This window comes from Protopterus annectens, chromosome 11.part0, assembly GCF_019279795.1.
Source record: "Protopterus annectens isolate FY-2018-M chromosome 11.part0, PAN1.0, whole genome shotgun sequence".
Taxonomy (NCBI): domain Eukaryota; kingdom Metazoa; phylum Chordata; order Ceratodontiformes; family Protopteridae; genus Protopterus; species Protopterus annectens.
The window spans coordinates 954,987,191-955,003,070 of record NC_056745.1 but is presented as its reverse complement, the minus strand read 5'-3'; the positions used below and the strand labels follow the sequence as shown (position 1 = coordinate 955,003,070).

The 15,880-nt window shown below is 41.1% G+C and overlaps 1 protein-coding gene across 3 annotated transcripts in view; it reads right to left on the bottom strand.

The window, feature by feature from the left end:
- Positions 1-15,880, bottom strand: part of ELAPOR2 (endosome-lysosome associated apoptosis and autophagy regulator family member 2) — a 1,439,853-nt gene that overhangs the window by 773,881 nt on the left and 650,092 nt on the right. For all 3 annotated transcript variants that reach the window (XM_044088347.1, XM_044088349.1, XM_044088348.1), the window contains one exon: positions 10,662-10,809. In XM_044088347.1, the coding sequence (XP_043944282.1) occupies positions 10,662-10,809 (148 nt within the window). The remainder of the gene's footprint in view (positions 1-10,661; positions 10,810-15,880) is intronic.

Below are 15,880 nucleotides of genomic sequence, written 5' to 3'. Positions count from 1 at the left end.
CTTAAGGAATGACTGATGTGCTAGAAGTAGATACCTGGAGGTAAAACTTGGATGTCATTTGTTCAGATATTGGAATACATTGCTCCCTTGAAGCCTGAGAAAGGGTATTACTGCTGCCTTATCTTGGTGAACACCATGGGAGCAGATGTGATGAGTCCAAGTGGCAGTGCTATGAATTGAAAAATCTTGGCTCCCAGCCAAAAATGGAGAAATCTCCTGGACTGCTTCTGTATCTTTACATGATAGGAGGCATCCTGAAGCACATCCAATCATCCTTTCTGAGTAAAGGTAGAATGAACTGTATTGTGACCATCCAAAATTAATTTTGTCTGTTTTTCAAACTGATTCAGTTCATTGGATCCAAAATGGGTCTCAGGTCTCCTGTCTTTTTGGGTAATGAAAAGAAACTTGAGTTGGATTCTAACTGGGCTTGGGGAATTGGTTGGATGACTCAAACAGCACATTCTTAACCTCTGTTGCTGCTAATTCCAAATGACTGTGTGGAATGTTGGAAATCTTTTGTTTTATTTTTGGGGTTTCTAAAAAGAGTACTGTATAACCTCTGGTTATGAACCTCAGCACCCACATATTATGAGTATTGCTTTGTAGGGCTTTAGGGTATAAGGAGACTTGTCCCTTGACTGCCTCCAGGGTGCAGCAGTTGCGCAAGCATTCAGGGACACTGCTAAGGTTTCCTTGTGAATGGACCATGGAAACCTTGATTTTGCAGACAGCTACTGCCACTGAGGTACCCATCCAGTGAAAATGCCTCCACCTCAACCTCTGGAAGGCCTATCCCCAGAAGTGTCCTGGTGTAAACCTTGAGATTTTTTGAACCACTTTTTCTACCCCATCTCTGATTCCTGGAGAAGGATCTCTGATAGGCTGAAAAATGGATTCCAATGGCAGACAAGGTCTTACTGCCCTGTTCACCTGTGGTAAGCTTATCCTTTACTTTTGGTCTAAACAAAGTACAACCATCAATGGGATATTTATGAAGGATGTTTTAAAGCTTTCCTCAAAGTCACAAATTCACATCAAGGCATGATGAACACATTGTAATTCCAGTACCAGATGCACCACATGTTGCCTTAGAAAGCAATCTCATGGCTACATTTGCAGAAGACTGTAGGGTAAACAACTGGGAATCCACACATTTTTGGATACCACTGGTAAGTTACTCACAACATTTGAAAGTTCCTTTATCAAATCCCTATGGAATCATGCCAAGTGAGCTATGTAATTCAATGCACAGACAGAACCTGGTTGAAGCATATCCCCATTTCCCCAATTTGTCCAAAGCCTTAGACTCCTTGTTAGGGGGCTGGACAGAAGAAATCTCCTTGGATAAGGAGATGGACAGAGGAACTCTCCTCAGAAGATAGTTCCTCCTTAGTGGCAGATGCTACCACCATGGCATCTACAAGCAGACCCTTGATCCAGAATTTTTTGGGGGGACAGGTTCTGCCACATCAGGCTCCTTCCAGGCTTTTTAATTAATTTGATTGACTAAGGCATTGGGAGAGGGGACCACCAAGGAAGCTGAAGGGCTGGAACCAAAGGCTTTGAGAAACACCAACTCATCATAGGAAGGAGCTTTCGGTGGGCCATCCCCCCACCGTTTCAACAATTCTGGGATATCTCTGAAGGAGATGTATTCAGGGGGATCTTCAGCAGCCTTCTTCCCCATCTAATTCAGTGTCTTTAGTGACAGACTCAGAAGAGGAGTCAATATGCTTCTACTGGGGAATGTGTCTTGTGATTTCCGAGGGTGATACATCAGAATTGGATGAGGGACTCAAGGGCCAAGTAGTCTCAAAGCCTAATGGATCTGTCTGTTTGTCCCTGTCTACCAGAAAGAGAGGAAGAGTGTACAGTCTTCAGAGGGAGTCTGGATGGATCCGATCTCTGTGAGCATGCTAGACGCCTTCGTCCAGCAAAGGCTCTCTCTCTCCACAGCCCCAAAAGCTGACTCAGCTATTGGAGCCGGCCAAATTAGTAAACTCAGAAGCCTTCTCAAATCCAAAAGCTGAAGGTCTCAAGGAGGACCTTGGAACCAAGCTGCTGAGCGTCGAGGCCCCAAGTGGCAGTGACTGCTCCAAAAATCTCAAGGTGAACTCTACTGCTGGGTGCCCAATACAGATGCTCTGGCTCCAGGACTCTGCTGGACCCCAAAGCATAGGAGTCAAGTGCATGCTGGAAAATGTCAAAGTAGAAGTCTTGAGGGCTGTCGACTCCTATGTTGGTACCGTGGCAAGGTTGGATCCAATGTATATCTCCTCCAGGAATGAAGATGGTGTAAGAAGCTGAGAAGACTGAACAGGCAGGGTAGAATAATCTGATCCCAAATCTTTTCTTGGGGATGGAGCCAGGATGACTCCCATCTGGATCTGAGTTCCATGAGACTTCTAGCAGATCAGCTAGATCTGGAGGAAGAAGCTATCAATGTAGGCTTCAAGGCACTTTCTGAAATATAGAAGTGTGAAGCCTGGGACTGAACAGTAGAGGAGTAAAGGATGACTTTGGAAATGGAATCTAGATCTGAGAAACATTCAGGTTTGACTGTCTGGATACTTTTGGTGCCAGACCCACAATATCTGTGGGGTCAGGAGACTGCGATCTTCAGATGTCTTGTCTTTTGATCTCTCTAATTTTCTCCCCTTCTTTCCATCACTCTCTCTCTCTCTTTGGATCTCTCCTTTTTTTTTATCCCTATTCTTGTCAGTGGAAAGGGAAAATATGAAAGCCTTAGGGCCCAAGGACATTTTAGACCCCATCTATGGAGGCAGAAGGTCTTTCAAAAAGCATTTTTTTTACTCCATTGAAGGGCTCTGGTGCCAAAGGCAGCAAAGAAAGAACATGAAACCTGTAAGTGAGAGGGCTCCAAGCAGTATACACACACACATACACACACACACACACACACACACAAACACACACACACACACACACACACACACACACACACACACACACACACACACACACACAAACACACACACACAAACACACACACACAAACACACACACACAAACACACTGTGGGTCTTTGGGAGGAATTTTATACCCACAAAAAGAGCATTATTTTAAACACGATGACATCAGAACTAAGTAATTTAAATGTCTAGAATTTTACTCATCTAACAAGAAAAAGGCTATAACCAGTAAGCTAATGATAAACTCATAAGAATGAACACACACAAATGCCCACACATTGATGAAAAAGCATCTATATTACATAATCGAACTTTTAAACGTTCAAACATCATATGGTCGACACCATATGACTGAACTTTCAAAAGTTCGAAAATGTAATAAAAAAAATAAACCAAAGAAAAAAACCTACCTGAATGGTTTGAGCAGGGGTGCAAGCTTCCCTGCACCACCCACACCCACCGCTCTCTAAATATACCAACTCTGAGATCACACTACAGTGCAGAAAAGGGAAATCTTCCCATTCTGCACTGTATGGAGATCTCCACTGAAACATTCGAACTTTTTAAAGTTCGATCATATAGTGTCGACCATATGACGTTTGAACTTCTAAGAGTTTGACAATGTGATATAGAACCGATGGAAAACTATGCTAAATGACCAAAGGTAACACTAATCTATAAATGTATACTAAATCCTAACTCTATGTAACACGAAATGCCAAAGTTTTAAAGAGGAGGAGAAGAAAAACATTCACTTATCATGAATAATGATGAAGCTCTTGGTGCACCCATCTGGTTTACACAGGTGGCAAACAAGATCTGGGAGAAATTAAGCAAGAGAGCGGAATTGTGGGTAGAGGAAGAGTCAGAGCTCTCAGATCCAAAGGTTTTGGTATAAGGTGTTGAAGTTGGATCCAGTCAGATACAACAACCCACACATTGAATCAGATGATAAAAGACCACATCAAATCAAAAGAGTTTGGTCTGGTGGATGTGGAATAATTTCCTGGAAAGGAGGAATTTCTTCTCACTGCCATTTGTAACCTTGCTGAACCAGTCTCAGAACCCACTTGTCTGAAACAGTCTGTTGCCAAAGAGAGAAATAGTGATTCAGACTTTATGTAATGGATAAGGAACTGCGAAGGTGTGTGTGTGCATTTGGGGGGGTGGGGAATAAGGTCCCTTATACATTCATTCTAACTTGTTGAACTGTCCTTAGTCCTGGGCCAGCTTCTTTCTTTTTCAAACCTCCCTGCCATTTTTTTTAATTGTTAGCTTGCCAGAACTTTGCTGAGACCGTTTATTTTACTTTTGGCGAAACTGGATGAAGCAGCAGAAAATTCATTAGAAAACTTGGAGAAATAGGGCTAAAAAATCATCGATTCCCTGTATCAAGCTTACCTCTGTCATCAAAATGTTTGATAACTTCTGCAGCAGATGGTTCAAAAACTAAATCTCTATCTAAACGGCAATTTAAAAATCTCATTTTTTTTACATCTTCTGGGAGGTTCTAAGAATGCAGCCAGGGAAACCTCCTCAACATAGTACTTGTGGCAATAGCCCAGTATCTAGTATCTATAGTCATACAGACACTTTAAACCATGAGCAGTGACTCTTGAAATTAAGGAAACTAAATCACAACAAGTTGATTTTTCCTCACAAGGGGAAATGCAGATAAAACAGTCCTCATACTTTCACAATTAGTCAGAAGAAACTATATGAGCCTGACAATTCAAAATTCTAAACATTAAAGTTGCAGAAGCATATATTTTGCCCAAACTTCTCAAGCATTTTATCATCCTTATCAGGAGAAGGATTATAATTAGCAAAATGCTTTGTAACAGCTAGATTAACTACAGCTATATTTGCTGGGTCAGGCTCAAGATGAGTGTATACAAATTTGAAAGACGGAACAACTTTGTACTATCTGCTTTCTTAGGTAGAGCAGGCTGGCTGTTAGGGAAACCACAGGCTGTGACAAATACTCCAGTGCTGACAGTACTGGAAAGATGGAAGGAGGTTCTGGGAATTCCAGTTGTAACAGCTTGTAGTAGTTTATGAGGGACTGAAAAAACATCACTGGCACATTCTGGAAATATGGAAAAACAGCTAGGACCAGCTCAAAAGTTAACTGTCACTCCAGACACAAAACATTCACAAAGAACAAAGTAAAGTCCAGTGATCAGAAATGCTAGGCAGATAATAGTAACTAGCAAACTTGTTTATTAGAATACACAAAGCTTCCAAGCCAATGCCCTTCTTCAGTGCGTTATTTCCATTCTGGAAATAGTCTCAGAGAAAGAGACTCCCTCAAGGAAATTCAGAGACCATGCTCTCTTCTGAGTCTGAATCAAAACATATTCTATCCCATCAAATTCCCATACAAATTCAATATTTGTATCTCTTCAGGAAAAGAGGAATCCGTTTTTCTTTTAACAGAAACCACCATATAAGATACGGTCTTGTACATGCAACTGACCTGACCTAGACCTAATAAACTACTCCTGTGCAGTGAAACTGGTGCAGGAGAAGATAAATGTTGAGTTTTCTGTTTCTTTTTTTGACCAGAAACTTGGGGCTTATCGGTTTATAAAAGGCAGCAACAGCAGATTCCCCAGAGATAAGTACAACAGTCTGGCTAAACCAGGGCACTTTCCCTGCCCCTTCTCCCAAGACTGACAAGAGTCTCTCTTATTTGCCCATTGACGGACCCCAACAGCTACAGAGGATGTGGTTAACCTCTGGTCCATAGTAGCTGTATGGACATTTGCGGCTGAGGCAAATTGCTAGCCTGCTGCAGTTGCAAAGACTGTTTAGTTAACCCTTCTTTCTTTTTGTGACTGAAAAAAAGTACTAAACATGACACCACCAGTTTGTTCTATGGTCAAGCTGAAAATAGTGTATCTTTGCCAGAGAAACTACAAAGCACAAGCTGGTAAAATTTAAAAAGTAAGCTTTTTTTTGTTAACAGACAGTAAAAAGCAGTCTAATACACGTTATCTGCCCCAAAAGTAATTTAAACATAGTTTTTTCACATAAAAACAATTTTAGAATGTTTAAACTAACTTTTAAACTGTCAGAATCAAATGTGCACTCCCATTTAAAAGTATAGTAAAGTCACATGACAGTCAAGAAAGTATCAAAAACTAAAAAGTAAAATCCACGACCAGTCAGCACAGGAACACAACGTACTTTAATTTAAGTGCTTTTCGGCACACAATAGATAGCCTTCATCAAGAAAGTATGTTTAAACAATGAAAATAATATGTGGAAGGGTTTCTTCCCTAAAGGAACTTATCTGCCCGGCAACGGAACACCACAAGTTGACCATCGACCCTCGAAGACCTGCAGAGGATCACTCTCTTCAGCAGCACGACAGCTCTGAAGAACTCTGCACCCAAACCTGTCTTTTAGTCAGCTCAGCTCAAGCTAACCAATTATCTGGATGGATGGAAGGCGCTATGAAGCTTTGGAAGCTGTCCAGCTGTTATACCCTATGCAGGATACAATCTATACAGACTTAGGCTACTGCAGCAGTGATCACTATGATGAATAACAGGGGGTGAACAAATAAGATGCAAAGAGAGAGTAAGCAAACTACACAAATGGCAATCCAAAGGTGATTGATTTAAATATAACAATGTGTACTTAATCTTTGGGAATCCCTTCTATCTCACCTCACATGCAACCTCTGACCCATTTTTTTTTATTAAACTTAAAAATATACTTATCTAACCAAGTTAAATTTAAATGTCTTCCCACAGGATGCACAGCATAAATCATCTAATAACCTCTCCTCTGATTTAAACCCTCAATGATTTACACCATCAATTAAACAAACTTGGTAACCAAGACTTATGTGAATTCATATCAGCACTACTCTACCTTTTCTATTTTAGCTCCACTCCCTCCCTCTCTCCTCCCTCCCATTTTTCTCTACTCTCATCATCTTCCTTCTGCCACTGCTAAAACTGCACATATTTAAGACAATATACTGCATTCTTGTGTTGTAAACTAGATTCACATGTATGTACAACTGAAATTGCTTATTTACTATTTCCATAATGTTTTTATTACTTGTATTTATTGTTTATAATAGTACAAAGGTCTTCCATGTTACCTTAAATTCACTGCACTGTACACTGAAATGCATTATTTGTTTTCTGCATTTTAAGTATTTTGTAGATCCAGATGGATTGAAACTGGTCCATTGAGATAAGTGTACTGCCCTAGTAAACAAATACAAATATGCAACTAAAGAATACATTTTACGGATAGGGTAAGCTTTATAATGGTTTATAAGAGAAAGTAGTATAATGTATATCAAAAGGAGTCAGAAAATCCTGAAATGGATGATGTGGTTGGAGCAGTGATACTGACTCTGTGCTTTCATCTTCTTTAGTCACCTTGTTAATTTAGTTATATGGATATGTCCATATGCATATCATGGGGAGCCTTAAGGAATCAGACAAGGCCAAGAATACAGCTTCTATGGGACCTGACAACATCCCTGGCTGTGTTCTACATGAACTACAGAGTGAACTGGCACCTCACCTGTGTGCCTTATTCAATCACAGTCTCACCTCAGGCTTTGTCCCTACTGAATGGCACACTGCTACAGTCATACCGCTCCACAAAGGAGGAACGACTACAGAACCTGGGAACTATTGCCCCATTAGCCTGATGAGTCTGATATGCAAAGCTATGGAACACATCATCATGGACCTAATAAACAAGGATATAGGGAATCTACAAACTCTGGATCCCACACAGTTTGGTTTTGTGAAGGATAGATCATGCCTGCTCAACCTGGTCGACTTCTATGAGTCAGTCACCACAACTGTGGATGAAGGTAAGGTGGTTCATACAGCCTACCTTGATCTGGCCAAGGCCTTTGACACCATTTCCCACTTAAGAATCATAGAAAAACTCACTAAGCTAGACATCAACCCCTGTTTCACTAGGTGGGTTGCAAACTGGCTCACAGATGGAACCCACAGTGTGAAAGTAGCTGACTCCAAGTCAGACTGCTAACCAGTCATGAATGGAGTCCCACAGGGTTCGGTCCTTGGTCCTCTCCTGTTTGGTATCTATCTCTCTGAAGTCCAGGCCAGCACGAAAGTACTCTGACTGACAAAGTTTGCAGATGATTCCAAGTTGGGAGCTATTATTAACTCCCCAAGTGATGCTGACATCCTAAAGAAAGGCCTCACTGAGACCAACGATTGATGTCAGAACCATGGCCTTAAGCTCAATGCCAGAAAATGTGCCATCATCCCCTTTGGGAAAAACCCTGTTCCCATGAATTACCACATCAATGGTAGTTCACTGAACACAGAAGGCGTTATAAGAGATCTGGGAACACAGGTTGACAGCAACCTCTCTTTTGACCACCACACTGCCACTGTGGTCAGAAAGTCCTTCTATGTGGCACATCTCATTACTAAGTGTTTTGCATCCAGGAAGAAACAGGTCATTGTCTCCTTCTACACTTCCCTCATTAGGCCAATCATAGAGTACAATGCCCCATTTGGCATGTACCTCACTAGACATCTGCAATAACTGGAGAGGCTGCAAAAGTACTTCACAAAGAGGATTCTAGGCCTTAAACACTTGCCTTATATAGACAGAATCAAAAAACTCCAACTATTCTGTCTCATATTATCTACTTAGAGGCGATTTCTGCTTGACTTACAAAGCCATGTCTGACCCAGCTCTGTTAGAAATGCTACATCTAAAGAAATCCCAATCCCTCCACACCACACTCTGCACAGACCTCAACCTCATTACCACAATCAACAGAACAAGCTGGAGGGACGGGTTCATAACCCAGAGACTGCCCATGCTATGGAATAGACTTCTCATACATGTCAAGCAGAGGACCTCACTGGCCCTCTTCAAAAGAAATCTTGATGAGTGGATGGGAAATAGAAAATTCACCCCAGGGATCACTCCAGTGGCTCTACTCAACAGAGGCACTGGGAACTATGGTCGGGTGGCACGATGCCAGGGTAATCCTGTGGGCTAAGCTTGCAAAGGCTTCAGGGCCATTAGCCTAGTACACACCTATGAACCTATTCCATTGTATAGTATAAATTAAAACAATGAGTGAGAAGGTCACTGAAAAAACAATCAGTAAAAACAAAATGAAAACTCCAGCAAAGCTAGAACTTCCAATAAGTGTATAGTATAAAGCATAAAGCCATAATTGTAATTCCAATAATTGTATAGTATAAAGCATAAAGCACTAAGCTGGTCACTAAAAAAATGTGAAGAACACTTCATCATATTTCGTGTGACATGATCATGCAAAAATATCATGAAATTTAACTGACAGAATAAGCCCTGGTGAAGTCAGTATACCAAATGCTAGTCTTTTATATTAGACAGTATAGTAGCTCTTTAATACTGTATACTGGTTTACACAGTCTCAGAACCAAATTCTGTACCATATTCCTTAAATGCAGTATAAAAAGGGTGGTGTTTGATATTGTAAATTGTATTCCAGGAGAAGGCGAAGGCCGAGGTACCAGAATTAAAAGAACTTTTCAAACGCACAGTGATTGTGTTCCAGTTTTGTATATTTAGAGATTTTGGAGCATTGAAGGAGTGGAGGTGTTGTATTTTATACTGTCTTAGGAGTACCAAATTAACACAAGAGAAACACAGTTTATACAGTCTCATTAACAAAAAAGAACATTTTGTATTAACTATGCTGCTCATTTAAAAACCTATAAGAATACTAAAATACCACAATTTTATTGATCTTCATAAGTGGACAAGGCCTTATTTGTGTCAGCGTTTAGGTCTATTTTCTAGCAAAGGGTAATAATTATTTGTCTGTGACTACTGGATCATTTCTAAATAATCTTAGTTGTTGACAAGAGGGGCTATCAGCAGAGACAACACAATGGCTTAGTGGTAAGATCTTTGCCTCACAGCTTCAGGGTCTTGAATTCAATCCTGACTCTACTACCATCTGTTGGAATTCTGCTTGTTCTCCTGCATCTGGAGGGGTTTCTTTTATCCTTCCCCCCCAAAAAATAAACTGAATAATTTATACATTACATATGTTTATATATATATATATATATATATATATATATATATATATATATATATATATATATTTATGGATCTAGGACGTCCGAATCCATAATAACCAAATCCACTTTAACGAAAGTGCTTTTAACGAAAGTGCTTTCATTAAAGCGTGTTGCAAAAAAAAAATTAAACACTACATTTACATTTTTGCAGGGGGCTTCACCCCCCTGCATACCCCATGTAGGGGGCTGTACCCCCACACACATTCTCCCTCCGAGACCGCACTACAGTGGGGAAAAGGGAAATTTCCCTTACCCCCACCGTAGTACAGCCTCGGCAACAGGCATACTTACCCAAAAGTGCTTCTTCGGTGAAAAGCACTTTCGCGTTAGTATGCCCGGCCATTTCGGTTTCGGTTGTTTGCTCATTCGAGCAAACATCCGAAACCCATATATATATATATATATATATATATATATATATATATATATATATATATATATAAATATGCACACACACACACACACACACACACACACACACACACACACACACACACAAAATATCAGCATAAATAAACATCAAAGATCAAAATGTGTCATATACATGAACCAAAGGATGAAAAACAGTACTCCATCTTTTCACATTTATGACATAAAAACAATTTACAGAATTTCTTACAAAAAATTCAAAGTAGATGTTTTTGTCTGGATATTGATATTCAAAGGAAACAGGACCAGACTTCTTAAGATGCACTGCATAGACCAAAGAAACTGTGCAGTCATCTCTGTTAGACTCTATGAAGTTTCCTCTTGGGATCCATGTAGAGCTGTAAAAGAAAACATGCTTTAGTTTAGTATTCATTAGCTGCATAGTTAATGAAGCATTACTGAGTTTAGTAGCCTACAGTTCACATTCCACATAACCACAAAGATCAATATGTGACAAAACATTATCAAAGAATTTAACTGCTCCCATAACATCTGGAGATATTCTAATATGTTCCATTATGTTTTGGTAATACATCCCACAGATCAAGCTTAGCTCACTTCTTTTTCTGTATTTACAAAAATTACAGTGAATGAGATGTAAAATAACTATTTACATACATAAAATAAGCTTAGAAATTTAAAAAGATATTAAAAAATATTTCATGAAGCTTACAATGAAAAAAACCTTAGCATTTAGTACTATGAAATATAAATACAGCTTATTGTAAAAGAAAAATACTAGTGCCCCTTGTTTGGCAGCAAAACTATTGTGCAAATAAAAACTAAAGTAATTGCAATGTGTACAGTCCGTTTTTAATCTTACATATTGATCTGATAAAACAGAGGTAATCTAGAAGGCTTGAGTCAAGTTTGGTACCCAACCTGTGACCCAGACAGTGAAATGACTAACAAAAACAGATTGCAAAGGATTAGCCCACAATAAAAATCACTTTAGCTAGTAGATCTAGGAGACTCTCTCTGATGCCCTCCCTGAGGGAGGAGTAGGGACGCCTTACTCTAAGTTTCAAGTAGTTTATTCAGTTAAGTAGGTAGATGGAAGAGTGTTCTTGTTCTAATGCATTACATTACATTTAACAGGTCAGTTATTTAAAGGCGTTACAGACAATGGTGGGAGTGCCCAGGGGAGCTGACGGGAGAAAAATAGTACAGTTGTGTACACTTACCATAAATTTAGATGTTCGAGTGTATTCACTGTTGCAGTCATCACATTTGGGTCATCTGCTTGCAGTAGCACTCAGTCAGCCTGATTATCAAAGTCTTGGATCCTGCGTCGGTTGCTGTATCATCGTCCGTGATGTCAGGTAGTCAGGGGTATAAAGCATACAGCCAACGTCATTGCATCAGTTTTTCCTGCCCCAGATGTCAGGTGCCCCTCTAATGGGAAGCAAATATATATATATATATATATATATACACACACACACACACACACACACACACACACACACACACACACACAAGGTTATACCTCCAACAAAAAAGAAAATACACCAAAAAACTCTTAAGCAAGGTAAAGGAGAGTAGAGGTATAGCCAAAAGAAGTCCGGGGGCTGTAGGGAGGGTAACCAGGACTGCAACAGTGAATATACTCGAACATCTACATTTATGGTAAGTGTACACAACTGTACTATGTTCTTCATGTTTCACTGTTGCAGTCATCACATTTGGATAGATTCCAAAAGCTAAGGATGGGAGGAGGAATTTGGACAGAATTAGGACCAGCTATAAGGCCCTGCAAGACTGCAGTGGCAAAGTCAGCTCTGGATTTAGAGAAAATTGGCAAATGGTAATGCTTGGTGAAATGCTTGGTGAAAGTATGTACAGAACTCCAGGTAGCAGCTTCTATTATGTCTCTGGTAGGGACACCTCTGAGAAAGGCTGCAGAGGTAGATGCAGCCCTGGTTGAATGGGGTCTAATCCCCTGTGGGATAGGTTTTCCATGGTGCTTATAACAGAAATGAATGCAATGGCCTATCCATTTAGAAATGGTTTGCTTTGAAATAGCCTTCCCCTCTGCCACTGCAGCAAATGCCACCAGAAGTTGTTCAGATTTCCTTTGAGGTTTAGTCCTGTCTAAGTAAAATTTAAGTTGTCTGTGCACATCTAAGGAGTGCAGTATCCATTCCCGTTTGTTCTGTGGATTAGAAAAGAAGGTTGGCAAATGAATGGATTGATTAAGAGCCACACTGGATACCACCTTGGGCATAAAAGAGGGATTGGTCCTGAGGGACACCCTGTCCGCATGAAAGATTATGAAAGGCTCCACTGCCATAAGGGCCTGTAATTCAGATAGCCTTCTTGCTGAAGTGATTGCTAAAAGGAAAGCTGTTTTCCAAGAAGGGAATTTTAACTCTGCACTTGCAGCTGGCTCAAAAGGAGGAAGAGTGAGCTTTTCCAATACAAAGTTAAGGTCCCAGGCTGGAGTTGGGGCTCTCCTGGGTGGTCTTAAGTTTTTGGCCCCTCTGAGGAACTGCTTGAGCAGTGGGTGAGAAAAGAGGGGTGGTTCTGTGTTGTAATGAGCTGAAATGGCTGAGGCATGAATTTTGATGGCGGAAAAGGAAGGGCCCTTGCGAAACATCTCAGTTAAGTATTGAAGAATTTGAGGTAAATTGGGCGCTGCTGTGGCCATCCCTTGAGTTTGATTCCAGGCACAGAATATTTTCAATTTTTCAGCATACGATTTTCTAGTACTAGGCCTCCTTGCCTCCAAAATGACATCCAAGACTTGTTTAATGAGGGATGGTAATGGAGAGATTAAGTAATTAGCCAGGCTGCCAGGCTCAGGGTTTGAAGCTGGGAGTGCAGAATCTGGCTCTCCTACTGTGACAGCAGGGTAGGGGTCTGAGGCAGGTGCCATGGGGCAAACCATGACACACTGCGCAAGAGGGGGTACCAGCGTTGGCGTGGCCAGTCTGGTGTAATCAGTATCATCCTTGGTTTGTCCTGTTTGATCTTTAGTAGTACCTTGGAGAGGACAGGAAGAGGAGGAAAGGCATAAACTGATAGATTTTTCCAGCTGAAGGACAGAGCATTCACTTTCCAAACTTGTTTGTGGGGAGTCCTTGTGCAGAATTTGTCCAATTGGTAGTTCTGGGGGGAGGCAAACAGGTCTATATCTGGGCTCCCCCATTTATTTATCTATCAACATGTTGAAAGTCTTTGGTTCCAGTTTCCACTCGTGTGGGTCCATGAGATTTCTGCTTAATTAATCTGCCAGTGTATTTAGTTTTCCTGGCAGGAACTGAGCCTGTAGATGCACTTGGTAGCTCAAGGCTGTGTTCCACAGAGCCATGGCTAGTCTGCAGAGGGGGTAAGAATGGGTACCCCCCTGCTTGTTTATGTACCACATAACAGTGGTGTTGTCCATCTTTACCATTAATTGTCCTGGAAGAATGTGGTCCTTGAAGGCTGTCAGAGCATTCTGTACTGCTAACATTTCTTTGTGATTATTATGCAGGTGCATTTGACTTGGGTTCCATTGGCCCTGAATGCACTTCCTTGCCAGGTGAGCCTTCCATGCATAGTCTGATGCATCTGTTGTTAGGGTTTGGGCGGCAGGGGGTAGAGTGAATGGTAGTCCCTTGTTCTGGTGGCAGGCCTCTGCCCACCAAAGGAATTCTAACCATAGGCAAGGTATGATAGGAATCACTGCTTCTAGATCCTGAGAATGTTGACACCATAGGCTTTTTAGATACCACTGTAGTTTCCTCATATGCAGTCTTGCATAGGGAATTATTAGAATGCAGGAGGCCATGAACCCCAAGGCTTGCAGTATTTGCCTTGCAGATAGCAGGGTTTTTGTGGCCACTTGTTTGAAGAAAGTTGTCAAATGAATTTGTTTCTCTGGTGTGAGGTAAGCCATCTGGGAAGTTGTGTTCAAGCTTGCTCGCAGGAATGTAATTTGTTGACAGGGTACCAGATGTGATTTCTGTTTATTTGTGGTGTACCCCAGACAAGTTAGCACCGTTTGTACAAATGCCAGATGATTCAAAAGTATGTCCTGGCTTTCTGCTTGGATTAGACAATCGTCCAGGTATGGGTATATTTGAATATTTCTTTGCCTGCAAAATGCAATGACTGGAGCTAGGCACTTTGTGAATACCTTGGGCGCAGTAGATAAGCCAAAGGGCAGTGCAGAGAACTGATAGTGCATGTAGCCTGCTTTGAAGCGTAGGTATCTTCTGCAAGATTCCCTGACTGGGATGTGCAGGTAGGCTTCTTTTAAATCCAGTGTTGCCAACCAGGCATCTTTGCCTAGCATAGGAAGCAACAGGTGAAGAGTTAGCATCTTGAATTTTGGAATCACCAAAAAGGTGTTTAAGATAGAAAGGTCCAGGATAGGATGCCATGAGTTGTCTTTTCTGGGTACCAGGAAAAGCCTTGAGCAAAAACCTTGTCCCTTTTCCTCTTCTGGTACAGTTTGAATAGTCTTTATGCTTAAGAGAGAGAGTACTTGCTTTTGAGCCTCTGTCCACTGATTTGGGGGTAGATCTGGCCAACCGTTTGGGATTGTAACATGTGGAAGTGAAATCTGTATCCTTGGGAAACTATATTTAAAACCCATTTGTCCTGGGTAATTAGTTCCCAGTTTTTGCCTGCAGAGTAATCTTTCCCCCAAAGGAGCAGTCAGTTGGGAAGTGCTTAGAAGTTTTAAAGTTAAGTCATTGAGGCAGTTTACCATAGGGGGGAGTCTTACTACTCCCTGATTTGGAAGTGGGAGCCTCCAACTGCTTAGTCCTGTGTGTAACCTGGGACTGAAGCCTGGGTGTTCTGCTTGTTCTGGGTTTGGACTGAGAAGGCCTGGAAGAGGCAGGAAAGGACCAATTCTTAGAGGGCCAATGCCTACTAAATCTTGGAGGCTGCACTTGTAGGAAATCTTTAACATTTTGCATAGATTTAGCTTTTTCCACCATCTTTTTAAGAACAACTTCTGCTTTGTTGCCAAATAGGTGGTCCTGATTTAAGGGAGCATCCAGCAACTTAGCTTTAACATGATCTGGCAAGGACTGCTCCTTAAGCCAAGCATACCTTCTAAGTACAGACCCAGTGACAGCAGCCTTGCAAGATGCCTCTAGTGAATCAAAACCACATTGCAAAGTATGTTTTCCAACCTGTTCAGCAGAATGCATTAAATCCTGCAAATCCTTATTTTCAGCACAATCAGGAATCAACATCATTTTCTGTTTAAGCAATCCAATAATATGCTGCTGATACTTTAACATATGAAATTGGCAATTTAAGGCCCTAATGGCCAAGGTTGCTGAAGAATATACTTTCTCACCCCGTCTATCCAGCGCCCTGGAGTCTCTATCAAAGGGGGGTAAGACTTTTGGTAGTAGTAGCCTTAATGCCCTTGGGTCCCTGTGAAATGGTCTCAGGATCCACAGT